The following is a 22,443-nucleotide window of genomic DNA, read 5'->3' as shown; positions in this document are numbered from 1 at the left end:
TTTTTAATTTTATATAATTATCTCGCTGCCTCAGATTAATTAATCAGATCATAGATCATCCCTTCACTTGCTTTTCAGCTGTAGAAGAGATTCCAATGATCTAAAAATGTGAATCTTTCACCCCTGCCCCAGCTTCTCCATCACGCATTCATCTGCTCAATCCTCCTATTCCTACTCTCACTAGCTCATGGCACCAGCAGTAATCCAAATAGGACTACCCTCGAGGACCTCCTTTTTAAATTCCTGTTAATTTCCTGTATTCTCTCCTCAGAATCTCCTATTTTTCTCACCCTATTTTGTTAGTTCCAATGTGTACAATGAGCTCCTGCTGGACGTTCTCCCCTTTGAGAATATTCTGCACTCTCTCTGAGATATCCTTGAAGCTTGTATCAAGGAGGCAACACACCATTCTATGTTTTGTTGTCAGCCTCTGACTAGAGAGTCCCCTATCACAATTGATCGCTTAGAATCTGACATTACAGTGGAGTCATTCTTAGTACCAGAAACATAGCTGTCGGTGATACATTCCCCAGAGAGTGCATCATCCCCTACATTTTCCAAAACAGCATACTTGTTTGAGATGGGGATAGCCACAGGAGACTCCTGCACTACCTGCCTACCCCTCCTAACTTTCCTGGATGTAAACCATCTAGATGACTGTATCTTCTGTTTTTCTACCTCCCTGAAATTCCCATCCACCACATCCACAGGATCCTATAAATTTCTCATTGCCTCTAATTGCCATTCTATGAGATCCAATAGGATTTGCAACCAAACACACTTCCTGTAGACATAATTATCAAGAACAGCACATCACACTACTAAAGGCCATCTTTGCACCTTCACAATCTATAAACCCCAAAAATAACACAGTCTTACTGCTCTAAAAACACTGCAGCAGAATAACAGTGTCTATGCTTCATATTTTTAAAGTTTAATCAAGAGACAGATCTGAATTAAACATACAATTAAAAAACAAACCACTCTGCTATGTAGATTCACAAACTAAAAACAGTAAGGATACATTTTAGAAAATAAGCCACTTAGCTGCTCTCCTACTGCACACTTCCCCACACAGGTTTCTCCAAGGTCAACTGTGAATTTCACTGTTTGTTTACCTTTCTTAGAATGAATGCTGATGTTCAGAGATACATATTACTAAACAGCAGAAACAGTCAGCTGTGCTGGTTCATTGCCCAGTCACACAGCTATGCAGGTTTACTTCTCCATTTATTTCACCTCCCACATGGTATCTGCATCTTCTCTTTCTCCTTTTTTAAAGAGCTATTGTTTGGATTCCTTTTCTTCTAAAGTTCCAAAACAATGCAACAGCTTATAAAACAGTAATTGCTGCTCCAAAGATTTGAGGAAATCAGCTCCAACACTGGAAATACCTCAAAAAAGGAGCGGCTTGTACAGCTGCAACTTTTTCCCCCATCTTCCATATAGGATTACCCAACATCGTCTCTTAATTGGTTCCTGTTCCTTTGCTATAGCTTCACCAGTCCTCATTTATTCTCTTCACTCTACATAAATCCTTCAAGATGAGTATATTTGTGTTAGTGTTGTACAGGCAGGAGCTCATGAAGTATACTAATATAGTGGATAATTTCTTTCACTTTGAATATTGAAGATTTGTATGTTATCTTGAGACTCTCATCTCAGCTTTGGCAAAACAGAAGCAGAATATTGCAGATGATGACAATCTGAAATAAAAACAGAAACAGGAGCCAGAAAACAGGCAACAGCTATAGAGAAAGAACAACTTTAACATTTTAGGTCAAGAAAAAAAAAAGCAATAGGAATGATGTGATAGGATAGAAGATCGGAAGGACTGAACAATAAAAGGGATCCTAATGCAAGATACAAATGGAAAAGTAATGGACCAACTGACAATAAAAAAAATAGGTTGACAGCAGTTTTAGATCAACGTCAGCAGGTCACCCTTGCCCACAACCCAGGTCTGCTGAAAGTATCCCATTCATGTCAGGGCCTGCATTGTGGGGAAGAGAGAAGTGCAATTGACATAGAAGAAGGTTTTTAAGCTCTAAAATTGTTAAACTGAATGTTGAGTCCTGAAAGCTGTAAGGTCCCCATACAGAAGATGAAGTGCTATTCATCCAGCTTGCATTGAGCCTCTCTGAAGTAGTGCAGAGACAGAAATGTTGGCACTGAAACACATTGGTGTGTAAAGTGAGACAATTGGAAACTCTGGATCATTTTTACGGCTACAACATAGGTGTTCCGCAAAGTGGTTACCAAGTCTGTGTTTCATCACCCCAATGTAGACGAGTTCATATTGTGAGTAGCAAAACAGTAGATTAGTTTGAATGAAAATAGCAGTCAACCAAATGCTCATATTGTCTTCTGGATATCTTCCACAAACAATGACCTAATCTCACCAAAGATTTAGAACCAGAAGAAATAGGAGTAGGCAGTTCCATTCATTCTGCCTGCTCTGCCACTCAATAGGATCACGGCTGGTCCAACATTCCTTATACCCATTGCCCTGCACTTTCGCCATAACCTTTGATTTCCCTATTAATCAATAATCTATTACATCCTTAAACATACACAAGAGTTCAGCCCTACAGATCTCTGTGGCAAAGAGTTCCAAAGACACTCAATTCTCTGAGAGAAGAAATTCCTATTTCTCTGAATCTTAAATTTTAAACCTTTATTCTGAGACTATGTTGTCTGGTCCAAGACTCTCCCATGAGGGAAACGTTCGCTCAACATTTACCATTCAAACCCCTTTAGAATCCTATATGTTTCAAATTATGGAGACTGCAAAGAGAGTAGGAAATACAGTATACTAAATTGAAAATTGAATATTTAATCTGCCGTATTACAGAAATGCTGGAAATATTCAGGTCAGGCAGTATCTGGGAGTGGGGAGTAAAGGTAACTGGATTCATAGCATAAGTAGTTACAAACTAGAATATTAGTTCATGGTGCTTGTTTTTTTCTTTTAATACATTCAAACAAGTTTATTTTCATTCAAACCGAACTTTTATGATACTTTTTTCAGTTAATTACATGTAGAGTCATACAGCACAGAAATACACTTTTCGGTCCAACTCGTCCATGCTGACCAAGTTTCCCTACTTTCCTGCATTTGGCCCAAATCTCTCTAAACCTGTTGTTGTGGTTCTGTTCGCCGAGCTGGGAATTTGTGTTGCTGACGTTTCGTCCCCTGTCTAGGTGACATCCTCAGTGCTTGGGAGCCTCCTGTGAAGCGCTTCTGTGATCTTTCCTCCGGCACTTATAGTGGTTTAAATCTGCCGCTTCCGGTTGTCAGTTCCAACTGTCCGTTGCAGTGGTCGGTATATTGGGTCCAGGTCGATGTGCTTATTGATTGAATCTGTGGATGAGTGCCATGCCTCCAGGAATTCCCTGGCTGTTCTCTGTTTGGCTTGTCCTATAATAATAGTGTTGTCCCAGTCAAATTCATGTGCTTGTCATCTGCGTGTGTGGCTACTAAGGATAGCTGGTCATGTTGTTTCGTGGCTAATTGGTGTCCATGAACCTTGACCGCTGACTCTGGAGTCCCCAGTCATTAGGAACATGTTTCTTGCATTTACCCCATCTAGTCCTGTTAGGTTTTTATAGAGTTTTATCAGACCCCTCCTTAAACTTCAGTGCAATAGTCCAACCTGATCATCTCTCTTCATCGATCAGTCTTACCATCCTGGGAATATGTCTGGTAAACCTCTGTTGCACTCTCTCCATAGCCAGATCATCCTTCCTCAGCTTGCACACAATACTCCAAGCTGGTCTCACCAAGGCCCTGTAAAACTGCAGAAACTCAAATCCTCACACTATGAAGGTCAACATGTCATTTGCTTTCTTCACGGCCGCTGCATCTGCATGCTTGTTTCCAGCGACTGGTGTACAAAGACATTCAGGTTTTACTGCACCTCCCCCATTTCCCAATCCATCACCATTCAGATGATAATCTGCCATCCTATTTATTCTACCAAAGGGTTTCTTCACATTTATTCACATTATACTTCATATGCCAGGTATTTACTCATTGAACTTATCCAAATCACACTGACGCATCTCAACATCCTACTCAGTTCACCCTACCACCAAGCTTGTGACATCTGAAAACTTGAAGATAGTATACTTAGTTCACTTATCTAAGTCATTAATAATGTATTCAATTATGAACAGCTGGGGATCCATGCACAAATCACTGTGATATCCCACTAGTCACTGGCTGCTACTTGGAAAAAGACCTATTTATTCCTACTAAAATAAATTAAGAACTGTGGATGCTGAAAATCTGAAACAAGAACAGAATTTGCAGAAGAAACTCAGCAGATCTGGCAATAATTGCAGAGAAAAGCAGAGTTAATGTTTTGAGTCCAGTTACCCTTCTTCAGAGATAATGGTAGAGTTTCTTTGTATCTGCTGACCTCATCTTTCCAGATAATAGCAGCCATGGGCTTGGAAAGTGATGTCTAAGAAGCCTTGATAAATTTCTACAGTTCACTTACACATGGTAGACACTGCTGCTCCTGTGTCGGTAGTAGAGATATTGAATGTTTGTGTATATCAAGCCACTTGCTATGCCTGGAAGGCGTCAAGCTTCTTGAATGTTGTTGGAGCTGCACTCATCCAGGCGAGTGGTGAGTATTCCATCACAGTCCTTTCTGATGCCTTGTAGATGGTGGATAGGCTTAGGGGAGTCAAGGCGAGTTACTCTCTGCTGTATTCTGAGCCCCTGACCAACTCTTGCAGCGTAAGTATTTATGTGGCTAGTCCAGTTCAGTTTCCAGTCAATTGTGTCCACCAGAATGTTGATAGTGAAGGATTCAGTGATAATAATGCCACTGAATGCCAAGAGGCAATGATTATATTCTCACTTGTTGAAAGTGGTCAATGTGTGGCACTTGTGTGGCTTGACCATTAATTGCCATTTGTCAGCCCAAGCTTAAATTTTAACCAGCTCTCGTTGGGTTGCTTAGTATCTGAGTGAATTGTTCTGAACGAGACGAAACTATCAGCAAGCAACTCACTCTGACTTCAAGATGGAGGAAAGTTTATTAATGAAGCAGCTGATGATATTTGGGCATAGCATGCTACCTGAGAAACTCCTGGAGCTGCAGTGACTGACCTCCAAAAGTACAACCATCTTCCTTTGCGCTAGGTATACTTCCAACCAGCAGAGATTCTTTCCTGATTGTCATTTACTCTAGTTTTCTTAAGAAACTTAATCTTATACAAATAAATGCGGCCTTGATATCAAAGTCTGTCACTCTCACATCACCTCTAGAGTTCAGCTCTACTGTCCATGTTTGAATCAAGGCTCTAATGGGGTCAGGAACATAGAGGCTCTGGCAGAATTCAAACTGAGAGTCAATAAGCGAGCTTGAAACTTTATTGCTGGAACAGCACAGCAGGTCAGGCAGCATCCAGGGAACAGGAGATTCGACGTTTCGGGCACAGGCCCTTCTTCAGGAATGAGCAGAGAGTGTTCAGCAGGAGAAGATAAAAGGTAGGGAGGAGGGACTTGGAGGAGGGGAGTTGGAAATGTGATAGGTGGAAAGAGGTCAAGGTGAGGGTGATAGGTCGGAGTAGGGTGGAGGCGGAGAGGTCAAGAAGAAGACTGCAGGTCAGGAAGGCGACGTGGTCGACGGTGCCCTCCACCGCATCTCCTCCACTTCCAACTCCCCTCCTCCAAGTCCCTCCTCCCTACCTTTTATCTTCTCCTGCTGAACACTCTCTGCTCATTCCTGAAGAAGGGCCTGTGCCCGAAACGTCGAATCTCCTGTTCCCTGGATGCTGCCTGACCTGCTGTGCTGTTCCAGCAATAAAGTTTCAACTTTGATATCCAGCATCTGCAGACCTCACTTTCTCCTCGAAGATTTCAACCTACTGCGAATCCTCTTACAAGGATGCCTTCCTTGAAGAAGCTCTCTGCCTCTCTCTACAAAGATTTCAGTGAGTCCCTCTCTCACTGCACACCCCAGGTCATCTCCTCTGCCAACTCCCCTCCTCCAAGTCCCTCCTCCCTACCTTTTATCTTCTCCTGCTGAACACTCTCTGCTCATTCCTGAAGAAGGGCCTGTGCCCGAAACGTCGAATCTCCTGTTCCCTGGATGCTGCCTGACCTGCTGTGCTGTTCCAGCAATAAAGTTTCAACTTTGATCTCCAGCATCTGCAGACCTCACTTTCTCCTCAATAAGCGAGCTATTGCTTAGGTACGACTTGATAATACTGTTGATGACCCTTTCCATTTCACTGATTAGTGTTAGTCGACTAATGGGACGATAACTGGCCAGGTTTAATCGGTACTAATTTTCACATGTAGGACATACCTGGGCGGGGTTCTACATTGCACAATCTGATGGGATTGTTCTAGAATCCACAGAATCGTGGAAGATGACTATATATATATATTTATACACACACACACACACACACACACACACACACACACACACACACACACACACACCGCACCCCCTTTTGGTACTATTGGATGTAGATCATCAGACCCTGGGGATTTGTCAGTTTTCAGTACTACTGATTACTCTAGCACTATTTTTTAAATACCATAACCTCCTTCAATTCCTCCTTTCTACCACTTCTGGGAAGTTATTTGTGACTTCTGTGAAGACAGAACTGAAGTAGTTGTTTAATTGCTTTGACATATTTTTTGTTCTTCATTATCAATTCTCCCACTTAAGTCTGTAAGGGACTGACATTCAACTTCACCAATCTTTTTCTTTTCACACACTTACAGAAGCTCTTATAGTCCATGTTTATGCTCCTTGCAAATTTATTGTCACAAATAATTTTACACTTCTTAATCAACCTTTTGGTGCTCTCTTGATGAATTCTAAATTGCTCCTGATCTTCATGTTTGCTACTTCCTCTAGCAATTTTATATAATTCCACTTTGAACCTAACCACCCTTAAAACGTTGTTGTTAGCCATGATTCTTGTGTTCTTTCATGCATAACTGTCACAATTTGTTCCTTAAACAATAGCCATTGCCCATCTATTGTAATGCCTTTTAATGAAGTTACCTAGTCCATCAAGCCAACTCAACCACCAACTACCTATCAAATACAAGACAGCTTTATACCATTCAGAAAACTACCCTTTAACCCAAGTTAGAATGCAGAGGTTTATTTTGGATTCTAGACTTTTTTTCTATTTTCTCTGAAAAGAGACATTCGGTTTTTTTTCTACTATTAACAATAAGGGTCTATAGCCCCTAAGCATTTATTTATTTAAATAAAAATATAATGTTACGCACCTATGGCACTACACATTTAATTATCTAGAGATGAAAACCTATCAGTAATTTGCCTGAAATTTCTTACCTGATCTCATCATCACTATTTGGTGGACACAGTAGCCTAATAGCTTCTCTATTATTCATTAGTCTGAACAGAGTTTCCCCTTAGCTGCAACAATAACAAAATATTACAGATGCGTATATGAAATAAAAACAGAAAATGTTGCTGGAAGTCAGCAGGTCTGGCAGTGTCTGTGCTATGAGAAACAGAATTAACTTATGACACCAAAGTCAGTGAACTAGTGGACAGTGTGGAAGAATGTTTCAGGCTGCAGGAAGACTTGGATAAACTGCAGAATTGGGCTGAGAGGTGGCAAGTGGAGTTCAATGCAGATAAATCTGAGCTGATTCACTTTGAGAAGAATAACAGGAAGGCAGAATATTGGGTCAATGGAAAGATTCTAGGTAGTGTGGTTGTGCAGAGGGACCTTGGAGTTCATGTACATAGATCCCTGAAAGTGGCCACCTAGGTTGGTAGTGCTGTGCGGCCGCACTTGGAATGTTGTGTTCAGTTCTGGTCACCCCATTACAGGAAGGATGTGAAAGCATTGGAAAAGGTGCAGAGGAGATTTACCAAGATGTTGCCTGGAGGGAAGGTCTTATGAGGAAAGACTTGCGTCTGTTCTCATTGGAGAGAAGAAGGCTAAGAGGGGATTTGATAGAGACGTACAAGATGATCAGAGGATTAGACAGGATAAACAGTGAAAGCTTTTTTCCTCGGATGATGACGTCAGCTTGTACGAGGGGGCATAGCTACAAATTGAGGGGTGATAGATTTAAGATAGATGTCAGAGGTAGATTCTTTATTTGGGTGCAGCAAGGACACACAGATCATAGGGTGAAAGAAACTTGTACAGAGTGCGGCATTCAGGTAAACCGCACAGGACGTGCGTGAGGCAAGAATAACATTAACAAGATCAACATTATTTGAAGTTTGAATGTCCATTCATCAGTCTAATAACAGCAGGGAAGAAGTTGTTCTTGAGCCTGCTGTTGCGTGTGTTCAAGCTTCTGTATCTTCTACCTGACGGAAGAGGTTATAGGAGAGCAATACTGGGGTAGGATGGGTCTTTAATGATGTTGGCAGCCTTTCTGCAGCAATGACAGATGTAAATGGAGTCCATGGATGGGAAGTTGGTTTCAGTGATGGTCTGTACTGTACATACAACCTTCTGTACTTTCTTACAGTCCTGAGCAGAACAGTTGCTGTACCAGGCCGTTTTGCACCCTGACAGTATACTTTCTATGGCGCATCTGTAAACGTTGGTGAGGGTCCTTATGGATGTTCCAAATTTCCTGAGCCACCTGAGGAAGAAAAGGCGTTGTTGTGCTTTCTTGACCACTGCATCCACATAGGAAGTTCAGGCCAGGTTGTCAGTTATTGTCACTCCTAGGAACTTAATGTTGTCAATCCTCTCAACATCCGCTCTGTTGATATAAATGGGGACGTGTTCTCCTCCCTTCTTTCTGAAGTCAATGATCTTTAGTTTTGCCGACATTGAGAGAGAGGTTATAATCATTGCACATCACCAAGCCCTCTATCTCCTTTCTGTATTCTGACTCATCACTGTTTGATATCCGTCCTACCATGGTGGTGTCATCAGCAAACTTGTAGATGGCGCTCATTCAGAATTTGGCTACAGTCATAGGTGTACAGGAAGTATAGTAGGAGGTTGAGAACGGATCCTTGGTGAGCTTCAATGTTGAGTGTTATCATAGAGGAGATGTAGCTGCTTAAAGTCAGTTTAGGAGAAAGAATAGCTATTAATGGGGACAATCAGTAGCCAACATTGGGTGATGTATGGTAGCAACCTCCACTCCCTGCACCTTCCCTTGCAACTGCAGGAGGTGCAAGACTTGCGCCCACACCTCCCCCCTCACCTCCCTCCAAGGCCCCAAAGGAAACTTCCATATCCACCACAGATTCACCTGCACCTCCACACATATCATCTATTGCATCCTCTGCACCCGATGTGGCCTCCTCTATATTGGGGAGACAGGCCGGCTACTTGCGGAGCGTTTCAGAGAACACCTCTGGGACACCCGGACCAACCAACCCAACCACCCTGTAGCTCAACATTTCAACTCCCCCTCCCACTCCACCAAGGATATGCAGGTCTTTGGACTCCTCCATCGTCAGACCACAACAAAACGACGGTTGGAGGAAGAACGCCTCATCTTCCGGCTAGGAACCCTCCAACCACAAGGGATGAACTCGGATTTCACCAGTTTCCTCATTTCCCCTCCCCCCACCCTGTCTCAGTCAAATCCATCAAATTCAGCACCGCCTTCCTAACCTGCAATCTTCTTCCCGACCTCTCCGCCCCCACCCCAGTCTGACCTATCACCCTCACCTTGACCTCTTTCCACCTATCATATTTCCGACGCCCCTCCCCCAAGTCCCTCCTCCCTACCATTTATCTTAGCCTGCTGGACAAACTTTCCTCATTCCTGAAGAAGGGCTTATGCCCGAAACGTCGATTCTCCTGTTCCCTGGATGCTGCCTGACCTGCTGCGCTTTTCCAGCAACACATTTCCATCTCTAATCTCTCCCACCTGCTAACTTTCCCCTGATCTTTACTTTTGTTCCACTCATTTCCGTCATCTTTTTCTGCACGAGAAAACCCGTTAATTTTCCGCCTCTCTTCGGTTCTTAAGAAGAGTCAACGTTAATTCTTTCTCTCTCCAAATATGATGCCGAGTTCCTCAAGCCCTTTTTCTATTCTCTTTATTCCCTCACTAATTAATCCCTTTCGAGTGCTATTATAATCTAGACAGTCGTTTTTCCAGCACAGATGGCATTGCAGATGGGGACCCTGCAGAATTCCAGGTAGCAGGCTATAAGACCATATGACATAGGTGGAGAAGTAGCCATTCAGCCCACCAAGCCTGCTCCACCAGTCAATGAGATCGTTGCATATCTGGTAACCCTCAACTTTACATTCCTGCCTTTATCCATAACTATTGATTCCTTTACTGATTAAAAACCTGTCTCAGCTTTCAATATATTTAGCAACCTGGCCTCAACAGCTCTCTGTAGTAAACAAAGTCCACAGATTCTCAACCTTCCAGGAGAAAAGCTTTCTCTTCATGTGTATCTTAAACAAGTGCCTCTTTATTCTAAGATTTTATCCTTTTCAGTACATTTTTCCTTCAATAAAAGACTTAATACTGTTCACAACAGTCCAGCTGTGGTCTGACTAATGCCTTGGTTACTCTGAAGAAATTGCTGAGGAGATTGAAAATTCTGCTGGGTAATCCTCCATGCTTGGAACCATACAAAGGATTCCAGAGAATTTGTACCCTATACTTATCTCACACATCCCCAATTATCCCTGCTCTCAACAACTTACACCCCCGATCCTGACCCAACATCCCTACCTCACTCTAGACCCAATGGACCCTTCTGTCTCTCCAGGCCTGCACACCCTTCCCCGACTGAAGGACCCATTGACTGCTGTGAAAAATGTGTGCATGGTTTGCCTTCCCCCAACAGTTCTGCACTATGAGAGAACTGCCAGAATGGAAGTATGGCTCCATATTTTTGAAACAGCCCTGATCAGAATCACTTAACAGAAATGGGGAAGTCTCTCCTTGCTAAAAAAATGATTGTATTGAAAGAACCAATTGTATTATAGGCAGATATTTTGGAAACAGAACACCATGATAAACGATTTGCAAAAGATTAGTATGGAGGAACCTCAGTCGTCCTTGCAAATGGAGGTGGAGTGTAAAATTAAGTAAGTCTTACTACAATGCTGCAGGGCATTAGTGAGACCACACCTAGAGTACTGCGTTCTCCTTTGGTCTCCTTACTTAAGGAAAATGTTACTTGCATTGGAAGCACTTCAAAGAAGTTCCACTCGGCTATTTCCCAAGATGAAGGGTGATGAATGGCTGAGTTTAGAAAAAATGAGAGGTGATATACAAAATTAGATTCTCAGGTGGCTTTACAAAGTAGATGCTCAGAAAATATTCCCTCAGGGAATACTATCTGGGAATTGCTAGTTGCAAAAACTTTTAGAAATTTTCCTTCCTTCCTTCCTTTACAATGGCACAAGGAAGGCAACATATCATGCAGTACCCATTCCAGTGACTACGGAAACACCTCTCTAGTCCTAACCAACTTGATACATAAACTCCTTAACATGAGAGAGATACCTTTTTAACCTCCGTAGCTGGGTGGTACCCTGACAGAGTGGATCACCTAACAATTGTAAAAGGCATCTATGTCCTTTCCATTGATTTCAACAGAATTGGCACTGGCATCTTGGTTAAGAATAAAACTTCACCATTTTGAATGACGTGGAAACATTATTTTAAAATCATAATTAACTTCAGATCTGTTGCACTGATTTGGACAAAGATATCCAAAATAAAGAACAAAAATGAAAGATATAATTAAAGTCTACTTAGAGTCATAAAGCATAGAAACAGGCCCTGCTGTCCACCACCACTTGCTTTGGCATCTCATTCTGTACATGCACCACCCTCTGTGTGAACAAGTTACCCCTCAGGTCACTTTTAAATCTTTCCCCCTCACCTTAACATGGCTCCAGTTTTGGACTCTCCCCATCCTCGGAAAATGACCTTGGTTATTCACCGTATCCATGCCCCTTCATGATTTTATAAACATCTATAAGGTCACCCCTCAGCGTCCAATGCGCCGGGGAAAAAAGCGCCAGCCTATTCAGCCTCTCCCCATAACTCAAACATTTCAATTCCAGCAAATTCTTGGAATTCTTTTCTACACCCTCTCAAATTTAACAACATCCTCCCTATGGAAGGGCAGCCAGAATTGTACGCTGTATTCTGAAAGTGGCCTCACCAATGTCTGTACAGCTGCATTATGATATCCAACTCCTATACTCAATGTTCTGACCAATGAAGGCAAAGGTTCAAAATGCTTTCTTCTCCATCCTGTGTACCTGGGATTCCACTTTCAAGGAACTATGTACTTGCCGACTCTTTTTTCGGCACCACTCCCCAGGGTCCTATCAATAAGCAAACATGTCGTGCCCTGATTTCCCTTACCAAAATGCAACACCTCACATTTATCTAAATTAAACTCCATTTGCCACCCTTCTCCCATTTGTCCATCTGATGTAGGTCCCATTGTACTCTCAGATAATCTTCACCATTGTTCATTACACCACCAATTTTGGTGCCATTTGCAAATGTATGAACCATGCCTCCTTCTGCACTCACATCCAAATCATTTATATCATTAATGAAAAGCAGTGGACCCAACTATGGCACACTGCTAGTCACAGGCCTCTAATCCAAAAAGTGACGCCCTATACCTGCCTCCCACCTTCAAGCCAATTTTGTATCCAACTGGCTAGTTCCCCCTGGATCCCATGCGATCTAACCTTACTAACCAGTCTATCATGCAGAACCTTATCAAATACTTTCCTGAAGTCCATACAGACATCTACTACTCTGTCTTCACCAATCTTCTTTGTCACCTCTTCAAAAACTCGATCAAGTTAATGACACAATTTTCCACACACAAAGCCATGTTAACAATCCCTAATCGGTCCTTTCCAAATGCATGTAAATACTGTCCATCAGAATCTCCTGGCTTTTTCTTACAGCCTTTCTGAAATAACTTGTTCAAACTACTATTTATTTACTCGGCAAGAATAAAAAATAATGAAGGAAAGAAGTACTGTCTTTACCTTATCTGGATGTTTGGAGAAGATGAACAAGAACAAAATAAACAACAGAAGTCCCACAACAGAAATTAGCTGGTTCGTGCCTTGCTTAGTTGTGTCCAGAATAAGCCAAAGTACAACTAGTACAAGTAGAATCATATATAGTAGTCTGAGGTAAAAGAAAATACAATAGTTTGAAGAAATCTTAGGTTTAGTCAACTTTATCATTCTATGGAACCAATAAATGATGTAGCCATTTTATTAGTTGGAAAAACACCCTTCCACGTAAACCGTCATCTTGACTTGGACAAATATCACTGTTGCCTCACTATCACTTAGTCAAAATTAGAAATTCCTAATTTAGAACCATTTTCGGATCACCAGTACCACAAAGCCTGCAGTGGTTCAAGGAAAAGGCTCATTGTCACTTTCTTAGGGCAATTCTCAAAGAGCAAAAAATTTTGACTTTCCCAAAAGCATCCACATTCTAAGAACAAATAAAATCTATAATTTAACTTTTAGAGGGAAAGGTCAATATGAATATGTAATTGCCACGAAATTATAGGGAGGTGATGATATAGTGACATGTCATTAGATTAGCAATCCAGAGAACCAGGTTAACACTCAAATTCCACCTCAACAAATGGTGAAATTTGAATTACCTTAACAAAACCTTAAAAGCTACACCAGTGGTGACAATGAAGATATTGTTGATTTTGTAAAAACCTATCTGGTTGACTAACACCCTTTTAGACCAAGGCACCAGAAACAATAAAGGCACAAATAGCCTTGTCAACCCTACAAAGTTCTACTAAACTAACATCTAGGAGCTTGTAGCAAAATTGGGATACTTGTCAAACTACAGCCTGATATTGTTTATAAAATACGATTCCATGAAAATGAGTATTCCAGTTTTGGCTTTCATTAACAGGGGGGATTTAATTTAAGAGCCTCAAGGTTTTGCCGCAGCTCTATAAAACCCTGGTTAGACCACACTGGAATTTGTGTCTAGTTCTGGTTGCCACACTATAGGAAGGATGTAGATGCTTTACAGAGGGTACAGAGAAGATTTATCAGGATGCTGCCTGGATTGGAGGACTTGTCTTATGAAGAGAGGTTGAGTGAGCTAGGGCTTTTCACACTGGAGAGAAGGAAGAAGAAAGATGACTTGATAGAGGCATACAAGGTAATGAGAGGCATAGATAGAGTAGATAGCCAAAAACTTTTCCCCAGGACAGAAATGGCTGTCACAAGGAGTCATAATTTTAAGGTGACTGGAGGAAGGTATAGGGGAGATGTCAGAGGTAGGTTCATGTGTTAGGGGCGTAGAATGCATTGCCAGCGGTCGTAGTAGATTCAGAGAAATTAGGGATATTTAAGCCACTGTAGAACAAGCAAATGGATGGCAGTAAATTGGGGGCTGTTTGGTTGAGCTTGATCTTATATTAAGATAAATGCTAGGCACAACATCATGGACTGAAGGGCCTGTACTGTGCTATACTGTTCTATACCACCATCACCACCTCTGAGTATGCTCTGACCCAACAGAGCCACCAGATGTGGTGGCACAGTGATATACAATTGCAAGGGAATTTCCCTGAGAGTCCTCAATATTGACTCCAGACATCATGAAGTCTTATAGCATCAAGTAAAATGAGAGTAATCCTGCTGATTATCATCTATTGCTGTCTCCTTCCCTGTGATGATGAATCAGTTCTCTTCCACATTGGACACCACTTGGAGGATACACTGGAGGGAAGAAAGGTCACAAAATATACACTTGGTGGGAAACATCAATCACCAAGGGTGGTTCAGCAACACCACAAATGACCAAGCTGGACAAGTCCTAAAGGATGTGGCTGCTGGACTGGGCTTATGGCAGTTGGACAGAAAAATGTACCTAGCTTCATTCTCACAAATCTATCTGTTGCAGACACATCTGTTCATGAAAGTATCTGTAAAAAGGAGCACCAAACAGTCTTGTGGAAACACAGTCCCTTCTTCAGATTGAGGACAACATCCATTGTTTTGTCTGATTGTTGCTGAATGGGAAAGATAAAAAATAAACCTAACTGGGCATCCATTATCAGTTGTGGCTGTCAGAAGCAGCAGAATTGTATTCAAACATCATTTCCCCATTCTACCATTACTAACAAGCCAGTGAATCAATCCTCATTCAGTGCAAAGTTCAGGTAGACTTGCCACATGCAGCACAAGGCATTCCCAAAAGTGAGATGTCAATTTGTTGAAGCTACAACTCATGATTATTTCTTTGTCAAAAAAAGAATCAGAATGTGATAGGCAAGCTAAATGATCCCACAACCAACAAATCTGATTTGAGCTCTGCCGTTGCATTGCATCCAGTCACGAACAGTGGTGGATAATTCGTCAAATCACTGGAAGAGGAGATTCCACAAATATCCCCATTATTAACAGTGAGGGAGCCCAGTGCATCAGTGGAAAACACAAGGCTAAAGCATTTTCAAACTCAGTGCCCCGTGGACAATCCATTTCAGAATTCTCCTGAGGGTACCAGCCCCACAGCTGCCACCATGCAGTTGATTCATTTCACATATGATATTAAAAAACAGTGAAAGGTACTGGATGCTGAAAAGGTTGTGGGCCTCAACAATAGGACCGAAGACATATTCCAGAGCATGCTGAAGCCTTAATTAAGCTGTTTCAGTACAGCATCAGCACTGGCATCTACCCAACAATGTGGGGCGGCACGGTGGCTCAGTGGTTAGCACTGCTGCCTCACAGCACCAAGGTCCCAAGTTCAATTCCAGCCTTGGATGACTGGCTGTGTGGAGTTTGCACATTCTCCCCGCGTCTGCGTGGATTTACTCCGGGTGCTCCGTTTTCCTCCCACAGTCCAAAGATGTGCAGGTCAGGTGAATTGGCCATGCTAATTTTCCCATAGTGTTAGGTGCATTAGTCAGAGGGAAATAGGTCTGGGTGGGTTACTCTTCGAAGGGTCGGTGTGGACTTATTGGCCAAAGGGCCTGCTGATGTGGAAAATTGCCTCGCTATTTCCTGTATACAAAAAGAATGGCACATCAAACCCAGCCAAGTTTACTCTTGATCATCAGAAAAGTGATGGAACGTGTCATCAACAGTGCTATTAAGTGGCTCTTACTTAGCAATAACTTGCTCACTGACATTCAGTTTGGGTTCATCAGGTTCGCCAGCTCCTGAACTCACTAAAACCTTGATCTAAAAACATGGACAAAACAGTTGAACACAAGACAGGAAGTGATATGAAGCTAATCTTTCAACCAGTATGGCATCAAGGAGCCCTAGCAAAACTGGATACAATCACAATCATAGGGAAAATTCTCCATTGACTAGAGTTGTCCGAGCATAAAGGAAAATGGTTGTACTCGCTACAAGTCAATAATCTCATCCTGAATTTAGCTTTTATTCTCTTAGCTGAAATAAAAGAAAAAAAATTGAAGCCTACACTATTGAAAGGTCAATCTGTTGGATGGGTGACCTAATAATTTGAAAGATCACTGGGCCATTTCTTAACATTTTGCATGTTTTCTGAGGAAATATGCTTGTTAAAAAGTGCTGTAATTCAGCAGGTGATGAAGCAAACTGCAGACACATTGTGTCTGACTGAAGCTCTGATTTAAACCAGATGGAGTGCATTGGATATGATTGATCATTTGTTTGTAAAACAAGATGCAGTTGATCATACGGTAATGTTGTGCAAATATCATCTGATTAATTAGATAACACAAAAGCTGCAGCAATCATGAGCAAGCCTACCTGAGGTCAAGGTTTGTTAAGAATCAAAGGATAACCCTCTTTTCAAGGAAAACAGGCAAAAGTTTGAAGGAATGGAAGAATACCTCACAATGGTACATTTGTGATGTCTGCCAATGGTCTGTCTAATTAACAGCTCAAAACTGGACAGTGTTAATGTTTTATCATACAAGTTGCTTCTTTGGATGGAGTCAAAAAATGTTGCCTCAGATCGATAGTTAGCTAGCTGAAGACTAGGAGGTGTCTGATCAACGACTGGAGATTGAGGCAGAGTAGGCTAGACCTGTTTTGGTCTGATCCTTGGACAAGTCCATGTAAACCAGTTCATGTGGGACTGCAAGCATTATATGAGTAAGCTTATCATGTATTAGTATTATTGTACTATTTTTGGAGTGTACCTTGCTTCAATAAAGAACAATCGTGTATATCCTGTTGTTTTGACAGCCTTGAGTTATTGATATCGATAGCTATCAATAAACTTGATAGACAAGGGAAGGTAGATATAAAAGTCTATATCCCCGTAACATTCAATGGCAATAACATCACTGAATTCCCCACCATCAATTTCTTCAGAATCTCCATTGACCAAAATCTGAACTGGACCAGCTATTGGAATTCTGTAGCTACAAGAGAAAGGTTGGAAATTTTGCAGTAGGCATTTCACCTCCTGAGTCCTTAAAGCCTATGCACCATCTGCAAGACACAAATCACAAGGATGACAGAAAATGCTCCAGTTTCATGGATGGGTGCAACTCCAATAATATTTAAAAAGCCATCAAGGACAAAGCAATCCCTCTTCCTTTGGGACATTCAACATTCACTCCCTCCATGACTGACACATAGTGGGGGTAGTGTGCCCCCAAGATGCACTGCAACATTTCACCAAGGCTCCTTAGACTGAAGCTTCCAAGTCCACGACCTCCACCACCTAGAAGAACGAGGGTAGAAGATACATGGGAACACCACTATCTATAGGATCCCCTTCAAAACACACACCATCCTGTCTTGGCATTATACCACTGTTCCTTCACTGTTACGGTGTCAAAATACAGAAACTCCCTCCCCAACCACACTACTTGGATGGCAGATTTCAGGAAAGGGGCATAAAAACAGATCAAAAAAGCAGCAGACCTGAGGATTGGGAGATTGATTGTGTGGATTGGGGTGGTTGTTGCGGCCGGCGGGGGTGGGGGGTGGGGAAAGAGCTGTGGTTTGAAAATAGTACAAGAGTAAATTATGAGGCAAGTATGAACTGAATGTAAAAGTTTCTACCAATACATGAAGAGGTAAAGATTAATGAAGACAAATGTAATCAAAAACATGGCAAGTTATAACCAGAAACAAAGAGATGACAAACAAACCCAATACATACTTTAGCTCTGCCTTACAAATGAAAACACAAACAACATTTCAAAAATGTTGTGGAGTATAAACTCAAGTTAAAGGAAAGAACTAAAGAGAGTCAGTATTAGTAGGTAAATGGTGTTGGGGATATTGATGGGATTAAAGGCCAACAAATTCCAAGAGGCTAATAATCAACATCCCAGAGTATTTAAGGATGTGACCCAGAAACAGTGGATGCATTAGTGGTCATTTTTCAAGATTCTACTAACTCTAGAACAGATTTTATTGTTTGGAAGATAGCTAATGTAACACTATCATTTTAAAAAGGAGATAGAGGGAAAATAGAATTATAGACTGGTTAGCCCAACATTGGTACTTGGGTATAGTGATCAGAACCAAATGGTTATTATTGATTACAAGATCCTTGAATGCAGTTGTTAACCTGGACCAATCAGGGAGCCCTAGCTGATAGATATAAACAGGGGATTAAAAAGAAAAAGGGGAGTTTTGCATCATTTCTCCCTTCAACTCTATTTTGATTTAGTCCCTACCCTCCCCTTCACTGTTTTTGATCACACAAAAAAGAAAAAGAAAAGAAAAGAAAAAAAAAATAAACAGGGGATTCAGAGTCTCATGATTTCAGGGGACTAATGTCGAGCTGGCTAGCCACAGCCAGTGTGGTGCGCACATGTAAATAAAGGATGTCTTGGTGATGGGATATCAATCTCTGTTCAGGAAAATCCCAATGTCCAATACAAAAAATTTAACATCAATGTACTTGAAAACCGTGACAGAATTGGACAGAGTCAATATGAGCTCATGAAAGATAAATCATGCTTGACAAACGTGTTGGAATGTTTCACGGATGTACCTAGTAGACTTGATAAGGAAAAGGCAGTTGATGTGACTTATTTGGACTTTCAGAAGGCTTTCAATAATGTCTCACTCAAGAAATTGGGGTAGACATGGATAGAGAAGTTAAAGCAGACAGGAAACAAACAGTAGGAATAAATCTTCCAAGTGGCAGGCAATGGCTAGTGGTGAACCACAGAGTCCAATGCTTGGACCTTAGTTACTAAATGAACTATCAACTTGCAGATGACATAAAACTGGTTGGGAGGGCGAACTGTGAGAACAGAGATGCTTTAGTGTGGTTTGGACATGTTGAGTAGGTGGGACGTGCATGGCAGATGAAGTATACAGTGGATAAATATAAGGTTATCCACTTTGGTAGCAAAAGCAAGGATGAGATTATTATCTGAATAGTAGTAGATTAGGAAAGGGGGAGATGCAACAAGAATTGGGCGTCGTTGTACACCATTTACTGAAAGCAAGCATGCAGGTGCAGCAGGTAGTAAAGGCGACAAATAGTATGTTGGCTTTCATAGCAAGAGGATTCAAGTACAGGAGCAAAGATATCCTTGCTCAGCTGTACAGGGTCTTGATCAGACCAGCAGTAGTGTGTACAGTTTGTTGCCTTATCTGTAGCGGTATGTTGTGGCTATGGAGGGAGTGTAACAAACATTTATCAGACTGATTCCTGTGATGACAGTACTAACATATGACAAGATCCTGGATCAGCTAGGACTATGTTCACTGGAGTTGAGAAGAATTAAGGGGAATCTCACAGAAAGCTTTAAAATTCTAAGAGGACAAGACAAGGCAAATGAAGGAAGGATGTTCCCAATGACTGGCAACTCCAGAACTAGGAGTCACAGTCACATGGGAGGCCATTTAGAACTAAAATGGGGAGAAATCTCTTCACCCAGAAAGTAGTGAGCTCGTGGAATCCTCTGCCACAGAAAGGTTGAGGCCGAGTTGGTTTGGCCACACCTTGCAGATGAATGAAATAAATCTCTAGAATATTTATTCAATCCACATCTCCTCTACACAATCTTACACAGTCATTACAACACCATCTTACACTATTGTCTTAAATAATCAATACTTGTCTTTCCAGAGGGTCAATTTTACAGAACATCATATATGTATGGTATTGATCACATAACTTCAGATGAATCTTAAGCACCATTCAACTAATTAATTATCTCTCTCCTTTTTGGATCAACATAACACATGCTTTTGTTAGCTTGCTTGATTGCAGATATCCACAATACTTTTAGTATAAAAAACATAGAAAGAGGTGCTCTCCTCTGGAAAATTTGGCATATTTTCTACGGCTGGAAAGGTGAAACTTTATTCTGCTTTTAAACATCAGATCACTCTCTTGGATTTTCAAAAAGCTTCTTGATACATTGTACAAAAGGATTTTAAATTAAATGTTCCAACAGAAACTCTTTGAGAGTAGGATTCACAGAGTTCAATGGTGGATCTGCTTCTTTTCATTAATGATTTGGAAGAAAGGATAGGTCACATTATTAATTAAATTTGAAAATTATAAGGAATTTTGTGGAACATTCAATAAAGGAAAATGGACAGGTCAGGCAAATTAGCTTAAGAGTGGTAAAGCAGGACAAAGAATCTGATCAGAGGAATTAGAGAGAAATAACTTCTGGAGATCATCACGGTGACTCTCTCAAGCTTCATACTGAGTCAGGAAGTCGTGTGCATAACAACAGAGCCTTAATTTGGATCACCCAGATGATTCATGACAAAATTACAGCCGCTATACTAATGTTATAAAACATAATGCTGTGAACACATTCTATGTTTATTATGAATACATTGGCACAAATGTCAAGACCACATCCACATGTTCTCAATCCTTGATCCCACTAGAATTTACGAAGTCAGCGTGCGAGCGTTCACTGGCACCGGACTACAATGAGGCCCATCACCACTCCTTGCCAGACCCGTGCGGCTGCAACACCTAACTGCCTGCAACTGAGAAATGGTGGACAAATTCACCATTTCGTCAGCCTATGAAGCCCTTGGGAAGACTAGATGCATATTATACAAAAAGTTAAAAATGAAATACTGACACTAAGCATAAAAATACATAAATTGTATAAAAAGAATAAACTCAATTGAATTGATATAGATGTCTAGATACATGCTTTACTCACATTTTGAATAAAATCCAGTGTTGTCCGAGGAATTTGCTATGTAAAGAAATAAACTCAGCAATTGTATCTTCATACTTCTCAATAAGCATATCCCAAAAGTAAAAGAAAATGGCAATCAGTGTTAAAATAAGAAGTCCAAGAGCTCTTTGAAAGTTCAAAATACATGCTGCAATCACCATGCAAAAGTACCCTGCAAAATAAATGAAATATACTTAAATTCATGTATACAACTCCACCAGGGACTCAAGTCCCACTCAGATGCTTGAGCAGACATTCTTACATTATAATGTAATAGCGAAGGAACATTGTACTGTGTGAATTGCTAATTTTCAGGAGAGACATTAATCTATTTCAGGTGGAATAAAAGATTAATTTGCACTTTTAAAAGTGAAATAAGCAAGGAGGAATTCTCCCAATGTCCTGTCCAACAACTATGCCTTAACAAACTTCAGAAAAATTGATATAATTATTTATCTTGTTGTTGGAATTTGGAATCTCTGTGTTTGCAAATTAGCTGTTACATTTCACTACACTAACAACAAATCCTAAAGTACAATTTGGGGTTAGCATCAAATCTACAGGGATTTTCCTAGTTTCTACATTGTCAAAAACTCTGCTAAAGATGGTAGACAGCAACACATGTTCAGCCTAAACCAATGTCGCTTAGTTGATGATGTAACTATACCTTTCATGCTGATCAAGTAAGAAATAACTTAATAAAAAAGGAAAGTCCGTAAAACATAGATACAGAAATGGAAGAGTATGGAGCGGGAAAAGCACAGCCGGTCAGGCAGCATCTGAGGAGCAGGAGAATCGACGTATTGGGCACAAGCCCACATCAGGAAGGACTTATGCCCAAAATGTCGATTCTCCTGCTCCTCAGATGTTGCTTGACCAGCTGTACTTTTCCAGCACCACACTCTTTGACTCTGATCTTCAGCTCTGCAGTGCTCACTTTCTCATAGGTACAGAAGTAGGCTATTTGCCCCATCAGGTCCACTTCATCTTTCAATGAGATCAAGGATGATCTGATAATCCTCAAATCCACTTTTCTATCTTATTCCCATAACCCTGGATTCCCTTTATGATTAGAAATCTGTCTATCCCAGCCTTAAATATATTTAGCACTCAGGGCTCACAACATTCTGTGGGAAAGAATTCCACAAATTTTCAACACTCAGAAAAACATCCTCTTCACCTCTGTCTTAAATGAGTGACCATGATGTTGATGTGTTGGTGTTGGACTAGGGTGGAGAAAGTCAGAAGTCACATGACACCAGGTTATAGTCCTCCAGGTTTATTTGAAATCATTGCTCCTTCATCAGGT

At 41.2% G+C, this 22,443-nt stretch overlaps 1 protein-coding gene across 5 annotated transcripts in view; it reads right to left on the bottom strand.

Moving 5' to 3' along the window:
• LOC122561322 (solute carrier family 28 member 3-like) overlaps positions 1 to 22,443 on the bottom strand; it is a 196,365-nt gene that overhangs the window by 145,848 nt on the left and 28,074 nt on the right. For all 5 annotated transcript variants that reach the window (XR_006314992.1, XM_043713019.1, XM_043713029.1 and 2 more), the window contains 2 exons: positions 21,117 to 21,306; positions 13,000 to 13,144 (listed from right to left, as the gene is read on the bottom strand). Coding sequence is in view for 4 of the 5 variants with exons in the window: in XM_043713019.1 (XP_043568954.1) it covers positions 13,000 to 13,144; positions 21,117 to 21,306 (335 nt within the window). In the remaining variant the exon portion in view is untranslated. The remainder of the gene's footprint in view (positions 1 to 12,999; positions 13,145 to 21,116; positions 21,307 to 22,443) is intronic.

Source organism: Chiloscyllium plagiosum, chromosome 2 (assembly GCF_004010195.1).
Source record: "Chiloscyllium plagiosum isolate BGI_BamShark_2017 chromosome 2, ASM401019v2, whole genome shotgun sequence".
Lineage (NCBI taxonomy): Eukaryota > Metazoa > Chordata > Chondrichthyes > Orectolobiformes > Hemiscylliidae > Chiloscyllium > Chiloscyllium plagiosum.
Note: the sequence above shows the minus strand (reverse complement) of the source record. Positions and strands in the feature narration are given on the sequence as shown.